General features: G+C 33.1%; 1 protein-coding gene across 5 annotated transcripts in view; it reads right to left on the bottom strand.

Annotated features, from left to right (window-relative positions):
- LOC150109322 (guanine nucleotide-binding protein G(I)/G(S)/G(T) subunit beta-1) overlaps positions 1-18,623 on the bottom strand; it is a 248,073-nt gene that overhangs the window by 53,508 nt on the left and 175,942 nt on the right. For 4 of the 5 annotated variants that reach the window (XM_090412501.1, XM_090412506.1, XM_090412514.1 and 1 more), the window contains exon 4: positions 8,777-8,840. In XM_090412501.1, the coding sequence (XP_090268627.1) occupies positions 8,777-8,840 (64 nt within the window). Of the gene's footprint in view, positions 1-8,776; positions 8,841-8,903; positions 8,968-18,623 lie in introns of all 5 variants that reach the window. The other variant, XM_090412529.1, reaches the window with a different exon arrangement.

Genomic DNA, 18,623 nt, shown 5'->3' with positions numbered 1-18,623 from the left:
TACATAGGATGAGAATCTCTTTTTTTCAGAACAGAGAGGCAATCATTTCAATTTGATTTGGAGGTGTAACAGGACCGCTTAACTTTGGAAATTTCACATTTAATAGTTATTAAATGTGAAATTTCCTGATATCAATATGGTTGAAATATATCACTCCTCATGAACTTTGTATCCATGATATTTCAATGTAATATCAATGGCATTAAAATTTTAAAATGCACTTCACATCCATGGCAATTTGACATGTATATACATCAAGGCCGGTTATGTGGTTAAGGTACTCTTAAGTACTGATGTTCACTAATTCATTTTTCCACAGAACAGCCTATCTGTTCAAAGTATTGCAGATTACAGTCATAAAAAATTTGGGAAACATTAGCTAGAAATAGAGGCAAAAGTCTGTCTTTTGTAGTGGTAAGAGATTAGAAATTTTGTCAATTGGAAGATGTGGACATCAGGTAAAATTTCAGCATTCTGGCAATAGGATATGTTTGAAAATGCCCAAAACGTGTGAGATCAGAACCTGGCAATCTGTTGCAATATTCTTGAGTGTAAAAGTGCAAGAGTATTATCTGTTGAATGTGATGAGGGTTGTAGCCATTTGATTCCATTAATACTTATGATAGTACCATACCACAGATAAGTTTTTTTTGTTTTTTTTTTAATGTTGGGCCCATACACGAGAGGTTGGTTGATTAACCTATAGTACGGTAGTGCCGTATATATGGGTAGTGGGTTGGGAAAGGAGAAACAAATGTTTACATTTGATTTAAAATGTCTGTATATTGTATTCTTTGGGAAATACATCGGGGGAGGGGGAATGGTCCACAGTACAGCAGTAGCAAGGATGAAGAAGGAGGTAAAGAAACTTATTCTGTCTGTGGGTTTCAAGGTGTACTGTGAATGGATCTTGGGCAGTAGCTGTACGTGTTCCAATGGGCTTAGTACTGAGTGGGGGAATTACTGATGCTATTTCAGATGAACATTTGCCATAAATATTTGTAGAATCCACAAATTGCAGAAACCAAACATTCATGTGGAATTGAGGAGAGTGAGTTGGTAAGGGATGGGTCATTTATTGACCTAATTGCTCTCCTCTATATTGAGTCGAGCATTTTGAGGGAGCTTTTAGGAGTCCACTCCAAATGTGAGAGCAGTATTCAATAGCTGAGTGGATTTGTGACTTGTATAAGGTTAACAGCTGTTTAGAGATGAAGTAACATCTTGAGCAAAAGAGAAATCCTAGTTTTTTGGAAGCTGAGAATGCAATTGTTGTGATGTGTTTATGCCAGGAGAGGCCTGATGTCAGGATAATTCCAAGAAGAGAAATCTTGTCTGGAAATTTGAGTGTTATCAAAAATAATATTGGGGGAAAATGGCTCTTTTTTGTGAGAGATAAGACAGAACTGGGTTTTATTAGCATTGAAGTTGACGAGGTTATCTGAGCCCCATTGAAGGATGGCTTGGAGGTCAGAATTGAGAGCAGTGGTGGTTGATGTTCTGTAGATTGAAATGAGTTGTGTAGAGTAAGGTTTGTCAAATAAATGGGAGGAGTGCTGTCATCTGCAAAACTGTGTATTGGGTTGGAGTTCAACTGAAGTAGGTCATTGATATACAGAAGGAAGAGGGCTGGTGAGAGAACAGAACCTTGTGGAACCCCCAGCATTAGTTGGATGGTGAGAGGATAGGGAACCGTCTACCGTCACATAGTGTGCGTTCAGACAGAGAGCTGGCAACCCAACTGCAGAAATCCTGAGACAGTCCAAATGAGTAATTAGCATGTCATGTTAACTCCAGAACTTCTTTTCATATTGAACTGAATACATAGATGGAGGCTGTTGATTTTGACGTGTGAAAGTAGTTAGTTCATTTTCAGAATGATGATAGATGGCAAATACACCATCTACACAGAAAACCAGAAGGTAGGTTGTGGATAAATGGTAAAAAAACAAAGTATCCTCCAGATGGTTTAAATAATAATTAGCCAAGGATAGGGAACAGAGGACTCATAAGTTTGTACTTTCGATCGGTTTACAGATCTCATTTCTCCAGATGGATGAATAATCCAGTTCTTAAAGCAAAATGTGAATTAGAGCTAGCAAGGAATGCAAAAATTAATTAATCCAAAAGCTTCGATGGATGTGTAAAAAGGGATAAGGATAATAGAAATGAATTAAACATAACGGCCCATCAAGAACAATTTTGAATGATCCAGCCATGGTTGCAGAAGAATTTAATAAGTAATTTGCAAGCATACATTTTTCTTATCTTTATAATATTAAGAATATTATAAAAATAGGAATACTGAATACTGGTCAGTTAGATTAAGTATGGCTGAAAGGACAAGATTTACTGAATTACATAATACAGGAGGAGGAAATATTTGATATTTTCTGTCACTAAGGTTGGAGGCAAGGATGATATCTTTCCCTTGGTGGTAAACAGATATGTCAGCTTAATTAATCTACTTTTATGAATCACTGAAATTGGGAACAGTTCATCCTGATTGGAAGTTTGTAAGGGTTATTCCAAGTCATAAGGGTAGATCATCACAAAGTGGAGATTTCTTGACCAATAAGTCTTTAGTGTTACAAAGTAATGGAAAAATTCATTAGGAACCGTGTCTAAGGATATAACTGACAGGAATCCTTTGTTGAGCATGGCACAGAATGTTCATTACATGAAAATCAGTTATGACAAATATGCTTACTTTTTATGAAGAAGTAAAAAGGAAAACAGACCAAGGTAATGACTATCATGTATTTATTTGAATTTTAGCAAAGCCTTTGATAAAATTTCACATAGGAGCCTAATGATCAAAATTTACAAACAGGTATTGATGAATGAACTAGCAAAATGAGAGGATATTGGTTGACTGAAAGATAACAGAAAATGGTGTTTAGAGGAGTCATCTAAGAGCCAGGTTGTCAGGGGCAGGTACCATAGGTTTCAGAGTTAGGATCCTTGTTAATATATTCAATTCTCCTACTGATGATGTAAAGTTAGGTAGAGTAGTGAATTGTTTGGATGACCTAAGTTTTTTTTTTTTTTTTTTTTAAAGGATGATCTTAAAATGTTTAAAGACTCAACAAGGAAGTGGGGGGTTTGAACTTTAATGTGAACAAATGCTAGTATGATTTAATCAGAAAATATTAGATGGATGTAAGCTGAATGGACAGTCTTCGGAAAAAGTTTATGAATACAAAGATTTTGGTTGATGGAAATTTAAACTGACTAGTAAAGCTCAGCAAATTGCAGGATTAATTAAAACCACCTTCACCCATAGAAGAAATGATGCTATTATAATCTTTAATTAGACTAATATCAGATTATGGCTCTCAATTTTATTTCCCAAGGTTTCTAAGATGTCAAGAAAATCAAGTTTATTCAGAGAAGATTGACAGGTAGAGGAAATTGTATTGTGATAATTATGAGAACTGTTTGGCTAGCTGTCATTTCATTAATTTAACAGATAGAAAAAAGATTTAATTGAAGTTTATAAGTTAAATCAGGGCATACATAAGATAGCAAAAGTTTACAGCATTTGACCAAAGCAGCTTGTACTAGAGGACACAGTAAAGATAATGAATTTGTTGGGGGATGTAAAGAAATAAATTTGTTGGGGGATAGGTTAATGAAATTTAAAGTACAGTATAATGATTATCTAATTTTTTGTTCTTGAACATGTTAGCATTGTTATGTATATACATAAATATGTCTAAAAAAAGTGAAAAAATGAAAAGAAAGATATGCCATCCTACACATTAGTGGCATAAGGATTGATTCTACAGTAGGTTTAAATTAAAAAAAAAATAATAAAATCTTAATGATATAAAACTTTTCATTCTATTAAAGAAAGCAAGCTGTGAAACCTTGCTATATTGTCCCATATTGAAGAGATCTGTTGGACTTAATATATCCTTTATATGGGAAATCATTGTTCTTTTTCATTCAGCCCTCCCTAGTTAATTTTTTTTTATTTTAAATAATATATATAAAAATGTTGTTACAACTTCAGAGCAGTGTAGACCTTGCTGCTCTATCGCATTCCATGGCTGTCAATCTCACTGCTGAGTCTTTATCATGTTATGTGCTTTGTTTGATTTTGAATTAATAGCAAAGATACCCTTTATGCTTGGGCAAAAATGTTATGACATTAGAAATTCTAATGTCAAGTCTTTTGTTGTATTAATTTTTAATTAAAATGTATATTCATTAGTCGATATTTTCTGAGCTTCAGATTATTTTGACCTTGTGTATTGCTGTAAACTTTGCTGTACTTACATGTAGATACTGCATTGCTTAACTTAATTTTTGTACATACATATTATTTACTAATTTATCTTTGACAATAAACAGTCAAAGTATTGCTGTACCCTTTGCTATGGCACAGTATGACTGTTGCTGTTCTTGCACCAATAAACCATAAACCAAATCACAGAGTATTTCATAACAATGTAATCTCTATTAAACATTATTAGTGAAATAAAGTAAGTGCATTAACTGAATTAGATTTCCCAAGAGGAGTACAGTGACACAGGTAATTTCTACCTATTGTATGATGAAAGAAACTTTTCAGCCTCTCAAAACCCATAACACACAAGCTAGCAAGTCATTACTTTTATGCCAATTTAATGAAGTCAAAAAATCTCCAGCCTTTATAAATAGAAATGTCCACTCATTGAATATTACCTCTAGAGTTGTTTAATGTTATAGAGTGTATATCTATGGGGGGGGGGTTCACAGTATAATGGATCATCTTACTTGCAGAATAATATCGCTAGAATTCTAGTTGATTGCCTTTAGCATGCAGTTTCTTTTCATACTCAGAATACTCAGACTTTGCTTTCTGTACAACAGTGGAGACTATTCTAGCCTGCTGCATATAATTTTCATAACAGACATTATCCTTGTGCACAAAGTATTCCTTCCACATCATCTGTTTCTTATGAATCTCCTGCTTAATAAGATTACAGATCCATTTGATTCCTACCCTACTTATTCTTCAAACTCTCAGGTAAAAAATACTTAAATGATGTGATACATTCTGATATCACATCATTTAAGTATTTTTGAAATGCTTCCCATGCACTGTCGATATTCTTACCATCCAGCAACCAATATCATTCCGGTGTACTCAGTTTACTCTTTAGTTGGTCATAATTTCCTGCTTTGTAGTTCAGCACGTAACCTTTTCTGAATGGAACATTCATTAACTTGGTCACTTCTCAAGTGAGAAATGCATGATCACTGTCATGAACTAGAAGCAGAATAGTTACATCTTTAATTGAAACACCCTCTGACACTAAAATCAAATCTAACACTCATTGACTTCAAGTTCCTTCAGGAAGTTGTCTTGCAACAGCTCAATAAATCAATTCAGGAAAAATATGAAAGAGTTTGAAAGCAAGAATCATATCTATTGGATTCAATGGTAGACTCACTAAAGAAGAAAACATTGTTTGATTCAGCCGGAGAGGTATTTTGTGAAGTTCTTTTTTGCAAGGATAGAAAAATCAAAACTTCATGGTGGATTCAGGAAGTTAAAATAGTAGTCAAACAAAAGAAGAAATCTCATTGAAAATTTATAGCAAGTAAGTCAGGATGTGCTGTAAGAGAATACAGAAAAAAATTTAAGAAAGTGAAGCAATATTTAAAACTATCTAAACAAAAGTCACAGGAAGGTGGTAAAATGTTGTGGAGGCTATTGAAAGCTTAGAAATGGAAGAAAGAGCACTGTAAAAGAAATCAGAGATGACATCAAAACTGAAACTAAAGATATTCTCTAGATATCTTGAGTAATTACTTTGAAAGAATGCTAAATAAAACAAGAAATGACAGAACAGTCATAGGAAATAATTAAGATAAATGCAATTAGAAGTACATATCAATAGAGGAAGTAGGGAAAAAACCATCAAAACTTGAAATATTTAAAGAGATGGAGTAGATGATATTCAATCACAAATGATAAAAAATGGGAGTATTAAAGTCCAATGGCCACACTGCACGATTCATAAGGCCTGGTGTTAGATGCCCCCCCCCCCCCCCCCGTGTGATAACCGAGGTTGAAGAATAGTCCCAATGTAACCTATTCATGTCATAAAAGGCAACTAAAATGGGTACCCAGTCCCCTGGGGTATATAGCTAGGTTCCTTCTTGTAAGGTTGGGTGCAGGGTTAACAACCCTGCCCTGTAAAAACTCAACTTGTTAAGAAAGTCAAAAGGAAAATTAACCAGATGGACTTCACAGAACTATCTGGACCACAGAAAAAGGATTATGAATACTGGTTTGGAAACTGGAATGTCTTGAGCTTGAACAGACCAGGAGCATTGAAGAGTGTGTGTGTGTGAAGAACTACAGAGATATAGAGTGAGAATAACAGCATTGCAGGCGGTGCGATGGAAAAGAAGTGGCACATTTGATACTAGAACACACATTATTTTTTATGGTGGAGGAGATCAAAAAGCCTTTGGTACTGCATTCTTGTTTGATAAAAAATGGAAACACTTGGTTCTTGATTTTAAACCAGTTAATGAACAACTTTGTGTACTGAGAATAAAGTTTAATATGTTCAATATTTTACTTATATGTACACACACACCAACTGAGGACTCTTGTGAAGAAGATAAGATGAACTTTTATGAATTACTGGAGAGGATATACAATCAGTCACTAAAACATGACATTAAAATGGTTCTAGGAGACATGAATGCCAAAATAGGAAAGGAAGAGACCTTCCGACCAACAAATGGAAGAGTCCACATGAAGAAAGTAATGAAAAGGTATGAGACTAATTAATTTTGCAAGTGGCAAAAATATGATCGTATGTACAACCTGTTTTCCACATAAAAAAGTGCATAAAGTTACCTGGAGATTGGCAGATGGAATAACAGAAAATCAGATCTGTGATGATTGATAGACGAAATATGACAGATATCATTGATGTAAAAAGTTTTACAGGAGCAGATTGTTATATGGATCATTGTTAAGAATTAAATATAAACAAAGAATAAAAATTAATAAGGTGGGTGGAGGAAGGAGAACATCAAGATATGACATCCAAAAATTGAAAGATGGAAAAATCAGACAAAAATATGTTGAAAGATTGAGAGAAGAAATTGAAGAGAATTAAATGAAGAGAAAGAGGACGAATATGTCAATGATATGATTATTGATAAAAAATGGGAAAGGATTAAGAATAAAATTACCAAAGTGGCTGAAGAAGTTCTGGAATTCAGAAACAGTGTCCAGTGTTATTCATCATTTGTATGTGGAACCCATTATGAAGGTAGGTAGCATTAGGCCTGACATTTATGTTAGTTCTTTACTTTATGCAGATAATATTATACACTTAAATAAATCCAGTACAAGTCTGCAGGATTCTCTAAATAAGTTGAACTGAATAAATTTGGTATGAAAATCAACAATAAAAAGACAAGACTATGAAAAAAACTTGTGAACAGTGAAAACATCAACTGTATATTGAATGTGAATCTATACAACATTTCAGTCAAAAATTGGTAAATTTTTAGCAAAAGATGTCTATTTCGATATTTAATTTGCCAACGGAATTAGCAAAGCTGGTAGTGTGCTAAGGAGTCAATTGAATATATTTATATGAAATAAGAGAAACTAGACTAAACAAAACACTAAACTAACTGCATACAGACAATGTTCCTACCAATTTTAACTTATGGATTTGAGATCTGGGTTAGAAATGAAACTTGATCAAAGACTGGTGACCACAGATATGAGAGAGTTCTGAGGAAAATTAGGAGAGTAAACAGATGACATCAATGTAGAATCGTATTAAAAATGAGGATATTAGGAAGGAATTGGGCATTGTTAGTATTCAGGAATGTATGAGCAAAGCAATCTAATTTTTTGTTATAATGAAATACAGAACCTGGAGTTTTTTTTTTTTAAGTTATGTGTTATTCACATTTTAAACCCCTTTGTGACTTATGGGCCTTCCTGTATATATATAACAATTCATGTCTATCTAATCTGCAGCAGTTCCAAAATCCTAATTTTAAAATACTCATTAAACAGAAATTTGATTTTTTAAAAAATTTTTTAAACCAGATAAATGTCTGCACCATGCAATGTTTTATTACAATTAAAACCAGTGCCTTTTTTCCTCCCCTTCACTTCTAGAAAACAAGTTACAAGAAAACAGATCAGACTAATTGCTTGGAAAGATTTAAATATTATAATTATATATATATATATATATATATTTTAATTTTAAAACTACTAAAAAAAATAAACATAATAAAAGTCTCACAGGTTCAAATACAATGCCATTTTCTATTCTGCTCTTAGTATCTAACTACAGAATAATTTATGCATGAATACTGCCTTTGTAAATTCATATTTCCAGTAATACAGTATTCATATTTTTCAAACTAGTAGGTCACTATTAATCCAAAATAAAATAAAATTTTTCATTCAAAACAAGAAGAAGAGGGATGGTCTCCTTAAGTTAACTGCTGTTTTGTTTGAGTATTTAACTGAAATATATATATATATATATATATATATATACATACATACACATATTTCTTTTTATAAAAGAAACACTCCAGTCTGGCACACCTGTATATATCAGTATCACTGGGAATTTAGGGGGTAAAAAAAAGCTCTGGTAAAATCACTTCACAGCATGGTATGAAATCAGTAATATTAACAAATGTTCAATTTAAATCCATTAAGACATTTTTCATTATTTTTATATAATTAAAAAATGTTGCTGGATAGTCTCTAACTTCCTACCTTATTTGTTGTGTATGAGTCCCAGACTATAAGTTTACCATCTTGTGAGGCCGATACCAGGTGGCTGAAAGAATAAAATGCATCCAAAGTTCAGTTTTAGTAAACCCTACAACATAGGAAGACATACCTTGTTAGTTGTGTAAACATCCCACACTATTAGTTTACCATCTTGTGAGGCAGATACGAGGTAGCTAGAAGAAAAGACAAGCACTGTAAAGTGGTAAATATTTTCTACCTGACCTATAAATGTACGGCTCACACCAGACTAGTACAAGACAACGTCCAAATAAGAGGCCAATGTACATGCATACACATACATGCCACAAGATTGGTAATACAGATACATTTTTTTTTTGTCCTATGGAAAGCGATACAGTTCATATATTACTAACTGAGAATGTCACAAATAACACAATGATTTATAATGTAACCTTAACTGAATGTGATTAAATGGAAGTTCAGAAAGTGATTTGCACTTAGGATGCAAATTAAGATATCACATAACACACTTTCCTGAGTATAATTGTTTAAATGAGAATTCTGCAAAAATTTAAGAATATCATACAGCATTTTGATAAAGCAAATCATTCCAACTGATTACCAACATATATTTTAGTATAATTCTAACTTTATACAATTTGAAGATATAGTAACTTACTTCATATGACTTCTAATTAATCATCCAAACCCACTATCCAATAATTAGTTAGACATATTTAGGCAGCTGGTTATATGATTTTTTAAAACTTTAATTGTGAATATTAATTTAATTTTCTGGCATAAAATATAGTCCAAATTTATAAAAACTGATATAAAATTCACATACATGATGATGATGATACAATACAATAAGATATCATACTGGCTGTTATACATTATTCAGTTATATAAAGCCCACAGTTGCTTTCAGCCAAAGAGCCTTAACTTTCCAGTAGAAATGCAATTGAAAAGAGGCAGAACAAGAAGAAAAACCATATCAACACAATACTTCTCTTGGAAGGAAACCTTATATAAACAGACAGAAAGAACATCCATGGGTTATCTCAAATCCTTTCCTCTGGCCAATTTCTATATGGAGTATTTTGAAAATGTTTTTGATATTGCCATTCTCAAACTTATATGGCCACATGGCTTGCACACGTTACACTCTTTCCTCCTCCACCTCAACAACCAGCACCCCAGAATTCAGTTCACTATGGAAAAAGAAAATAACAATAGTCTGCCTTTTCTAGATACTTTAATCACACATCTGCCCAATTGCACCATTTCTTTCTTAGTTTACAGAAAACCTATCCTCACAAGTAAGTAGATACACAAATTTTCCCATCATTCTCTCCCCCTCTCAACAATATTGTGTCATCAAAACTCTTGTCAACAGAGCCTACAATTTCTGTACTACCCACGATATAGTCCAAATTTACTTTCAACTGACTTCTCCTTTATTTACAGATCTTTCTGCCCAATCACAATGCAAAAACAACCAATTAGATGCTCTTCCCATTTTCTCCCATCCTTCTCACCATATAGACTACAGTAATGCCATTACTATTCCCTATATATCCAGGGCACCTAGTTTCAAGGCTTCATCTGAAGTTGGCTTCTCCTTCTCTACTCCCCTAAGGATCCATTTCCATCACTCTGTTCCAGGTGTTCACAAGGCTCCTTGTTCTTGTAACTTATATTATGGTCACTGGGAGACCTGCAAACATCCACCTAGATGAACACAAGAAATATATGTGGTGCCACAACTATAGTCAGTCAGGTCTAGCTGACAATGCATGGATACCTTGTACAGGATCAGATGTAAAAAAGAAAAAAAAACATGTTAGCAAATACAAACTTGAAAGATTCTTTTTAGAATCAGCAACAGATTAAAAAAAAAAAACAGCAGAAACTTCCCAAGATCTGGGATGGTTTAATTCTTAGGTATCCCACCCAACAGCACCTATAGTAAGTGCCCTTCATAAGATTTTAGGCTTAAAATTGTTGTGTGTTATTATTCCCTATTGTATATTTCATATTGTATTCTGAAAATGTGTCTGTGACAGAGATGAAATATTAGAATGATTAATTTTAATTATCAGTGTAAACCAGCACATAAGCTTAAATACTTGTTCACTGACTGGATATGATAAAATCAGGAAATACACCAGTACAACTAATAGAGGTCCCAAATTTTGAACCATCAGTATAGATAGGAAGGAAATCAGCATGTTCTGTTTGGTGTGTATTAAATAACTGTAGTAGGTGGATGATGGTGAGACTTACTTAGTTGGCACAGTGAGAGGTTACAGGATGGAGTACAAACCTGTCATGGATATTGTCAACATCCAAGGCAATAGTTTGCATGATCTGTTTAACACAACATACCAAAAGGGCATATAGCAGTCTGATGTGTGTGTGACATACTGGGCCCCCCTACACAGAGAAAAGATACTAGTCCATGTAGGATGCTTTGGAAGACTATTTTTAGGGCATAATTAAGCGACAACAGTTTTCGTCCAAGTGATAGAGCTGATTCATTTGCTTCAATATAAAGACTTTGAGTGGGCTATGTGTGAAAGGCACCAGTAGCTATCTGTAAACCCTGATAATGATGAATGGGATCCAACCATCACCGGCTACTCTGCCTTGCAAAACCATAGACTTAAAACTCATAATCCAACTTTGAACATATGAATGAATGATAAAGACAAAGAAATGAAGATCAATTCACACCCCCATTCATTTTAGGACAGAATGTGAAGGAGATTTAATGCTCCCTTGCATTTTTCTCTTAGTTGATGAGTGTGTGCAAGGAATGTAAGTTTTCAAGATGAGTTCTAAGAACTCGGCTTCTGGTGCAACTGGAATAATAGCTTGTCCCATTCTTTTCAGAATCTGGGTGAAAAGTGCATTTTCAGCAGAAGTAAACACAGATATAAGTTCGATGGGGATAGTAAGCTTAATTCTATTCACAGTACATTATTCTCTTAACTTATAGATACTTAGATGCTGATTGTCACTTATGTTTGGTTTAATAAAGAAACAGATGTCTAGGGAATAATAATTAACTAAATTTTATTTAATTATTGAGCCTTTAAATACATTTTGGTAACTAAATTGAAATACTGGCATCATAATTAAATAAAACTTATTATCCATAGATATCATTTTATTCCATAAAGAAAAAAACATAAATGTTAGATAAATTATCCTCTTAAATAAATTTACCTGTTACCTGTTGCAATTTTCACAGCAAAATTAAATGAGTGCTACAACAAATTTGGTATCATATCAGCAATAAAATGACAAACTTCGAAGACAGGCAGATAAACAGAAAATATCAACTGCATTATGGTTTGGTAGTGAACCTATTTACACAATTTTAAGTGAAGATGATGACAAATTAAATATGGAATGGCAGAGAAAACAGCTCAAATACTGAGCTACGAGTAAATAAAGGGAGTGTCCAAACCAGTTTCAATTTGTGTATCAGAGACAGGTTAGAAATCAAACAGCTGAAAGGTTGAAAAACCATAGACATAAAAATTCTGAAAGTTGAATGGGGAGAGGAATAAATGTGGCATCACAAAGACCTTGATACTGTTAATATTTAAAAATATTTAAGCTGAGCTAATCTAAGGTGATATGGTCACTTAGAATTGGAAATGAAAGGTGGAGAAACAAGTATCTGAAACCACAATGGCAGGAAAAAACCCAGAGAAAGACTGAGTATGAGTTAATACAGTTAGTGCATTAAGAGAACAAAATGTAAGAGCTAATCAAATCAGAGATGCTTGACAACAAATAATAGACCAAGCTGAAAGAAATTTGTTGATAGAGTCTAATGCAGTATTTCAGTATTTTTTGCCTATCATAACATCTGATATAGCCTTTGCAAGTAATCACTAGAAAATGATGACAAAATATTTGCAATTACTCTGTTTAGACCTGCAGAGCATTGATGCCACTACCATACAGTAGCATCCATGCCCATTATTTCCCCCCCTCTGCCTTTTTTTCCTTTTTCAAATATAAGTGTAATGATTAATGTACAGGAGGGCTCATATCTAGCTACCTATTAACTTCACCCCCAATTTAACAACTATCTGCCTATTTAACTATGCAAAATAGACAAAAATACACAAGAATATAACTCTTAGAATAGCAATGACATGAAAAATTATGGCTACTGTCAATGGTTCACCTTTATCATCTTCCTAAGGCTTTTATTATTTTATTCATAATATCCTGCTCTTTCTTTTCTCACTCATTATTAGCAATCCACAGTGTGTTAACTGAAATTTAAAAAATAAATAAATTCAAAAATTAACCATAAACAATTTAATTGTGCTGACTGTGAGAATCCATACCTGAACTACAGTCACTGTTCACATAATCCATATAGCAATTCCCTCTGAATGCTAAGTTCATAATGTCTATAAATAAAAAAAGAATCACAAGTGCAAATGGGATTTTCTGATAAAGGAAGTTAAGCTAAGCATGTGTGTTAAAGAAGTCCTTCATTATAGTGAATGCAGAAGAATATCAACCCAAATAAGCCATGTGAAGTAATCACAAAACATTGTTGCATATAATGCGTCATTTTGCCTCAGTATTTGGACATTAACTTGTTTAAAAGATATTAAGCTACACTAACAAATAAGAAAAATGACGCAAGAACTGCAATTATTAATAAAATTAAAATAATCAAGAGAAGCACAAAGGTCATGGTGAAGTGGTTTGAACATTGAATATGTTGTATGCTACCATTTCAACTTATGTAAAATAGTCCATAACTCGCAACTATTCTTCTTCTACCAACTAAGATCTTTTCCTCATTAAATGAGGAAAAGATTTTAGTTGTTAAGGAAAAGGCTTGGTATGCAAAGCTGAAGAAAAGATTAGAACTATTATACATTAAAATATTTAGTTCATTTTATAAAATATTGTCACAGTACATAACCATATAGTAACAACAGTAAAGTTATCTGTTTCAGTAAGGAATATAGTGAGTAGACATAATAATTAAAATTATAATAATGGAATTAACTCACAGAAAATATTATTTATTAGTAGAATTTTTGCCTGAGTATCACAGGCATCTTCAGTACAAGTTTTAAAAGAGGTATACCGTGAGAAGACATATCGATACAAAATTAATAACGGAAAAAACTCACGTACAAAGATTATTTAATAGAATAATTTTCGCCTGTGTGTCACAGGCATCTTCAGTATATTAAGCTCAAATTAAACAATAACTGACAATTCCAAAAAGCGCCACCAAAGTAGCTGGTGTAAGATAACTAAAAAAGGTCAATAACTTTCCTAAAAATAAAATAAATAAATAAATAATTAAATATTTATTTAATTATTAAATAATCTTTGTACATGAGTTTTTTCTGTTATTAATTTTGTATCTTCAGTACATGTATAAAGCTAATTAAACAATAACTGACAATTCCAAAAGGCACCACCAAGTAGCTAATGTAAGATAACTAAAAAAGGTCAATAAATTTCCTAATTTATAAAAAAAAAAAAAAAAAAAAAAAAAAAAAAAAAAAAGAAATATATATATATATATATATATATATAGACTTACCATAAATTTTTTTTTTTTTTTTTTTTTTTTTTTTTTATCAAACCGACTCATGATTCAAAAGACTAAATAATGGAGTAGTTAACAAAAAAGCAACATTTCGTAGTAATAATTTTTAATTACTCTAAACTGAACATAACTAATTATTAAAAAGTTATTAATATTTATCACTAGCGTGAACTTTCTTTAAAAATTCTTTGTTAATTTTAATCGCGTCAAAAAATTCACTACAATTTAGTTCACTATTAAGTTTGCAGCGCAATACAGCTTTAATTGTTGATTCAGCCATTCTACCTCTTTCTTCAGACCATTTGTTATTCATTATTGAGAATATCCTTTCAACAGGTGAAGATGTGCCTGGCAGGCTGAAAATGTATTCTATAATTTGGACAAGATTGGGCAATGAAATGTTATTTTCTTTGAAATGACTGAATAGTTGTATCCATTTTTCTTCACAACTTGTATTTTTCAAAATGTCATAGTTTGTCGACCAAAAAAGCTTTTGCAATCACCACTTTATCAAACACTTCATCCATGTTTATTGCATTATTTGCAAGAGTTTCATTAATTTTTTCACCTGAAGCTTCAATTTCCGACCAAGTTAATTCATTGTTGTTTATCCAAGTAAAAGATTCTGCTCCACCAAAGCTGTTTTCCCAAAGCTCAATGTAAGAAAGACATGTCATAAAATTTTGCAAACTCTTGAAGTATTGTATTAATACTTCCATTATTTTCCAGTATTCTAAAAAGCTTTCTTGCTTCTTGAGGTATAAATTTATTATCATGCCTTTCCTCAAGATTTGTTTTTAATTTTCTAAGTTCAATGACAATATCTGTTGCACTTGCTTTTGTACTTTCCATAATCAAGATAGATTTGTTAAACACTTTGAGTTGCCCGTGCACAAACCAAAAATACATTTCACCACAATCATTATCAAAGAACTGTTTTATCATCACTGGACAGTGTTCTTGTGAAATAAAATATGATTTCAGTCCCTCATAGATTTCAAGTATTCTGTCAATAGCTGGAAGTAGCGAAAGAAAACGGGTGTTGCCATGTTGAAGAACCTTTTTATACCCTACATCTACAAATTCACAGAACGCTTTTAGCTGAGTGACTCGAACTGTATAAATGTGGAAATATTTATAAATTTTGACTACTAAAGCTTCTATTTCAATAGGTAGAACATCAACTACAATTTGAAGACAGTTATGAACGATGTGAGCATCGCAACCAATGCCCACAATATTTCTTCCTAGTTCCTTTTTCAATCGACTGTAAATATTGTTTTCTCCTCTTCATTTTACACCCCTAAAATTGGTATTGCAGTTATCTCCACAAAATCCAATAATTTTTTTCGTTATATTATGAGTTTTCATAACTGACATTAAATGGTTTGTCAGTATTTCTGCAGTTTCACCGGGAACTGAATGAAAGTCTAAAAGTTTAACTTTTACTCCACAACATAATAATTTTAGTCTTATCCTTTATCCAAGTGTGAGCAAACAAAGTTTGCGCCTGAAAGTATCTTCAGGACTGGGGTAAGGTGGTGCAATACCAGAGCAACTCTTTGCAAAGGTGGAGCAAGCTACTATAACTCCTATCTCAGTATCTCCCATAATGCAAAACACATCTCCTTGCGGATATATGTCTAATGTTATGCATTAAGGGAAGGGCCACTACCCAGAGTTTTGACCTTTATTGAGGTCAAAACTAGTCTGGATAGTTTTAACTAGTACTTTTTTTTTGGGTAGTACCAGCCAGAACTGGGGTAATTTGGTGCAACATCTTACCCCAGCTGAAGATACTTTCAGGCACAAACTTTGTTTGCTCACACTTGGATAAAGGATTAAACTAAATTTATTATATTCTAACCAAGTGAAAAATAAACTTTCAACATTTTACTCCACAATCGGTGCAAAATACAGCACAACACATGGCACAGTTTTAATTTCTTTCCTGTTGGAAGAATCAATTGATATCGTCACAAAATTTGTTTTGTTTAAATCTTCACAAAGTTGCTGAAACAACAGTGGCTCACTCACATTTTGTTCTATCCAGTCTAAACTTTGTTTGAAAAAGCTTTGATATCAATTTAGATGAACAATCGGCAGACTTAAAGCTGAGATTGTGAAGAGCAACATGAAAAGCAAAAGTTGCTTCTTTAGCAGCTATTAAAAATTCTATGTCACTTGGATCAGCACCTTTAAAATATGACAATATCTTTGAGGAAGCTTCTGCCGCTGCTAGACTAGCCTTATGTTTCGCACATGTCAAGTGATTTTTTATGTCCGAACCTACCATGAGCCACAGAAAATTCTGAAGAGCACTGTTCACATTTCACTTTGTCAATATGATCACAAATGTTTTTCAAAAACGAATAATCCTTTTTTAATTCATCTGTAAACACACAGTTTCTTTTTGACATTTTGGGGTTAAATTAATTTAATGAAGTAAAAAAAATCACAAACAACACGCCGAAAAGAAACACCGACTCGCAATCCAAACTCAACTAAGATTGCACATGCTCAACAGTGACTTGCGATGCAGCATACAGGCCAGAGTCAAAGTGGGGGTATTCGTCTTGCCTAATCACCATTTTCTGAGGCTGCACTTTTTCTACTGCATCTATATTCTGCACTTTTAAATTTTACCAAATAACCGGGACAAAATGACAACCTGGCTGGGACCATACCTTCAAACCGGGACTTATGGTAAGCCTATAAATATATACAATTAAAAAAGTTAGGAAAGATTAGCTGATTTATAAAGTACTATCCCCTACAAAGGGGATAGACGTAAACCATTGGATCTGTTTAAAGTAGGAGAGTGAAGTAAAGTTTCACATGTTTCTTTATAAAGTCGTTCCATGAGGAAACAACTTTTGTGAAGGACTCTTGTCTTATTCCAATGAACTCTATGTCTAGTGTTGATGGCATGTTCTGCAAGTCCAGATTGTTCAGGTTCAAGGTATTGAATATAAGACTGGTGTTCTTCTAGCTGAAAAAAGACAGATCTTCCTGTTTGTCCGAAATAAGATAATCCACAAGAGCAAGGAATCTGGTAGACATCTGGATAACTGAGATGTGGAAGCTTGTCCTTTGGAGAAGTGAGAAAGGTGGAGATTTTTCTGACTGGTCGAAAGGCAACAAAAATATTTAGTGGTTTTAAAACTTTTGCTATGTGTTCACTAATGCCTTGCACATAAGGGATAGGAATACGTGTTATTTCTTCTATTTGAAGAGGAAGACATATCAAAACTACTAAACTACTCAAAGCTCTTTTGATGAAGGAATTCTTATATCCATTAGATAAAAAAGAGGAAATAATGTATTTCAATTCTTTCTGTAATAGATCGTCTGAAGAACAAACGGAGTGGGCCCGATGAATCAGTGTTTTAATAGTTTCTGTCTTTTGACTGGGATGGTGATGAGATTCAGAATGGATATAATGGCCTGTATGAGTCTTCTTTCTATAGACTGAGAAATCTAAGTTACCATTTGGTTGGCGAAGAATTAAAAGATCTAAAAAGGTTAACTGCTTATTTAATTCTACTTCTAGAGTGAACCGAATCCTTGGATGAAGTGAATTTAATTTCGAGACAGATGATGATAATCCATTTTTGTGGACTAGCTCTTCTGATGAACTGTTGTAGTTCATCAGAAGAGACATTCCAGATAGCAAGTACCTAAGGAGCAAGTATTTGAAGAGGAAGACATATCAAGTTGATATGTATTCCTCTTCAAATACAGAAGAAATAATGCATATTCCTATCCCTTATGTGCAAGGCATTAGTGAACGCATAGCAAAAGTTTTAAAACCACTAAATATTTTTGTTGCCTTTCAACCAGTCAGAAAAATCTCCACCTTTCTCACTTCTCCAAAGGACAAGCTTTCACATTTCAGTTATCCAGGTGTCTACCAGATTCCTTGCTCTTGTGGATTATCTTATTTCAGACAAACAGGAAGATCTGCCTTTATTTGGCTAGCCAGTCTTATATTCAATATCTTGAACCTGAACAGTTTGGACTTGCAGAACATGCCATCCACACTAGACATAGAGTTCATTGGAACAAGACAAGAGTCCTTCACAAAAGTCATTTCCTCATGGAACGGCTTTATAAAGAAACATGTAAAACTTTACTTCACTCTCCTAACTTAAATAGATCTGATGGTTTACATCTATCTCCTTTGTGGGAGATAGTAATTTATAAATCAGCTAATCTTTCCTAACTTTTTTAATTGTACATATATATTTCCTTTTT

The sequence above is a fragment of the Typopeltis vanoorti genome, chromosome 2 (assembly GCF_054136105.1).
Source record: "Typopeltis vanoorti isolate ZY-2024b chromosome 2, IOZ_Tvanoo_1.0, whole genome shotgun sequence".
Taxonomy (NCBI): Eukaryota; Metazoa; Arthropoda; class Arachnida; order Uropygi; family Thelyphonidae; genus Typopeltis; species Typopeltis vanoorti.
The sequence above is the reverse complement of the archived record's forward strand: the minus strand, read 5'-3'. Positions and strand labels throughout refer to the sequence as shown.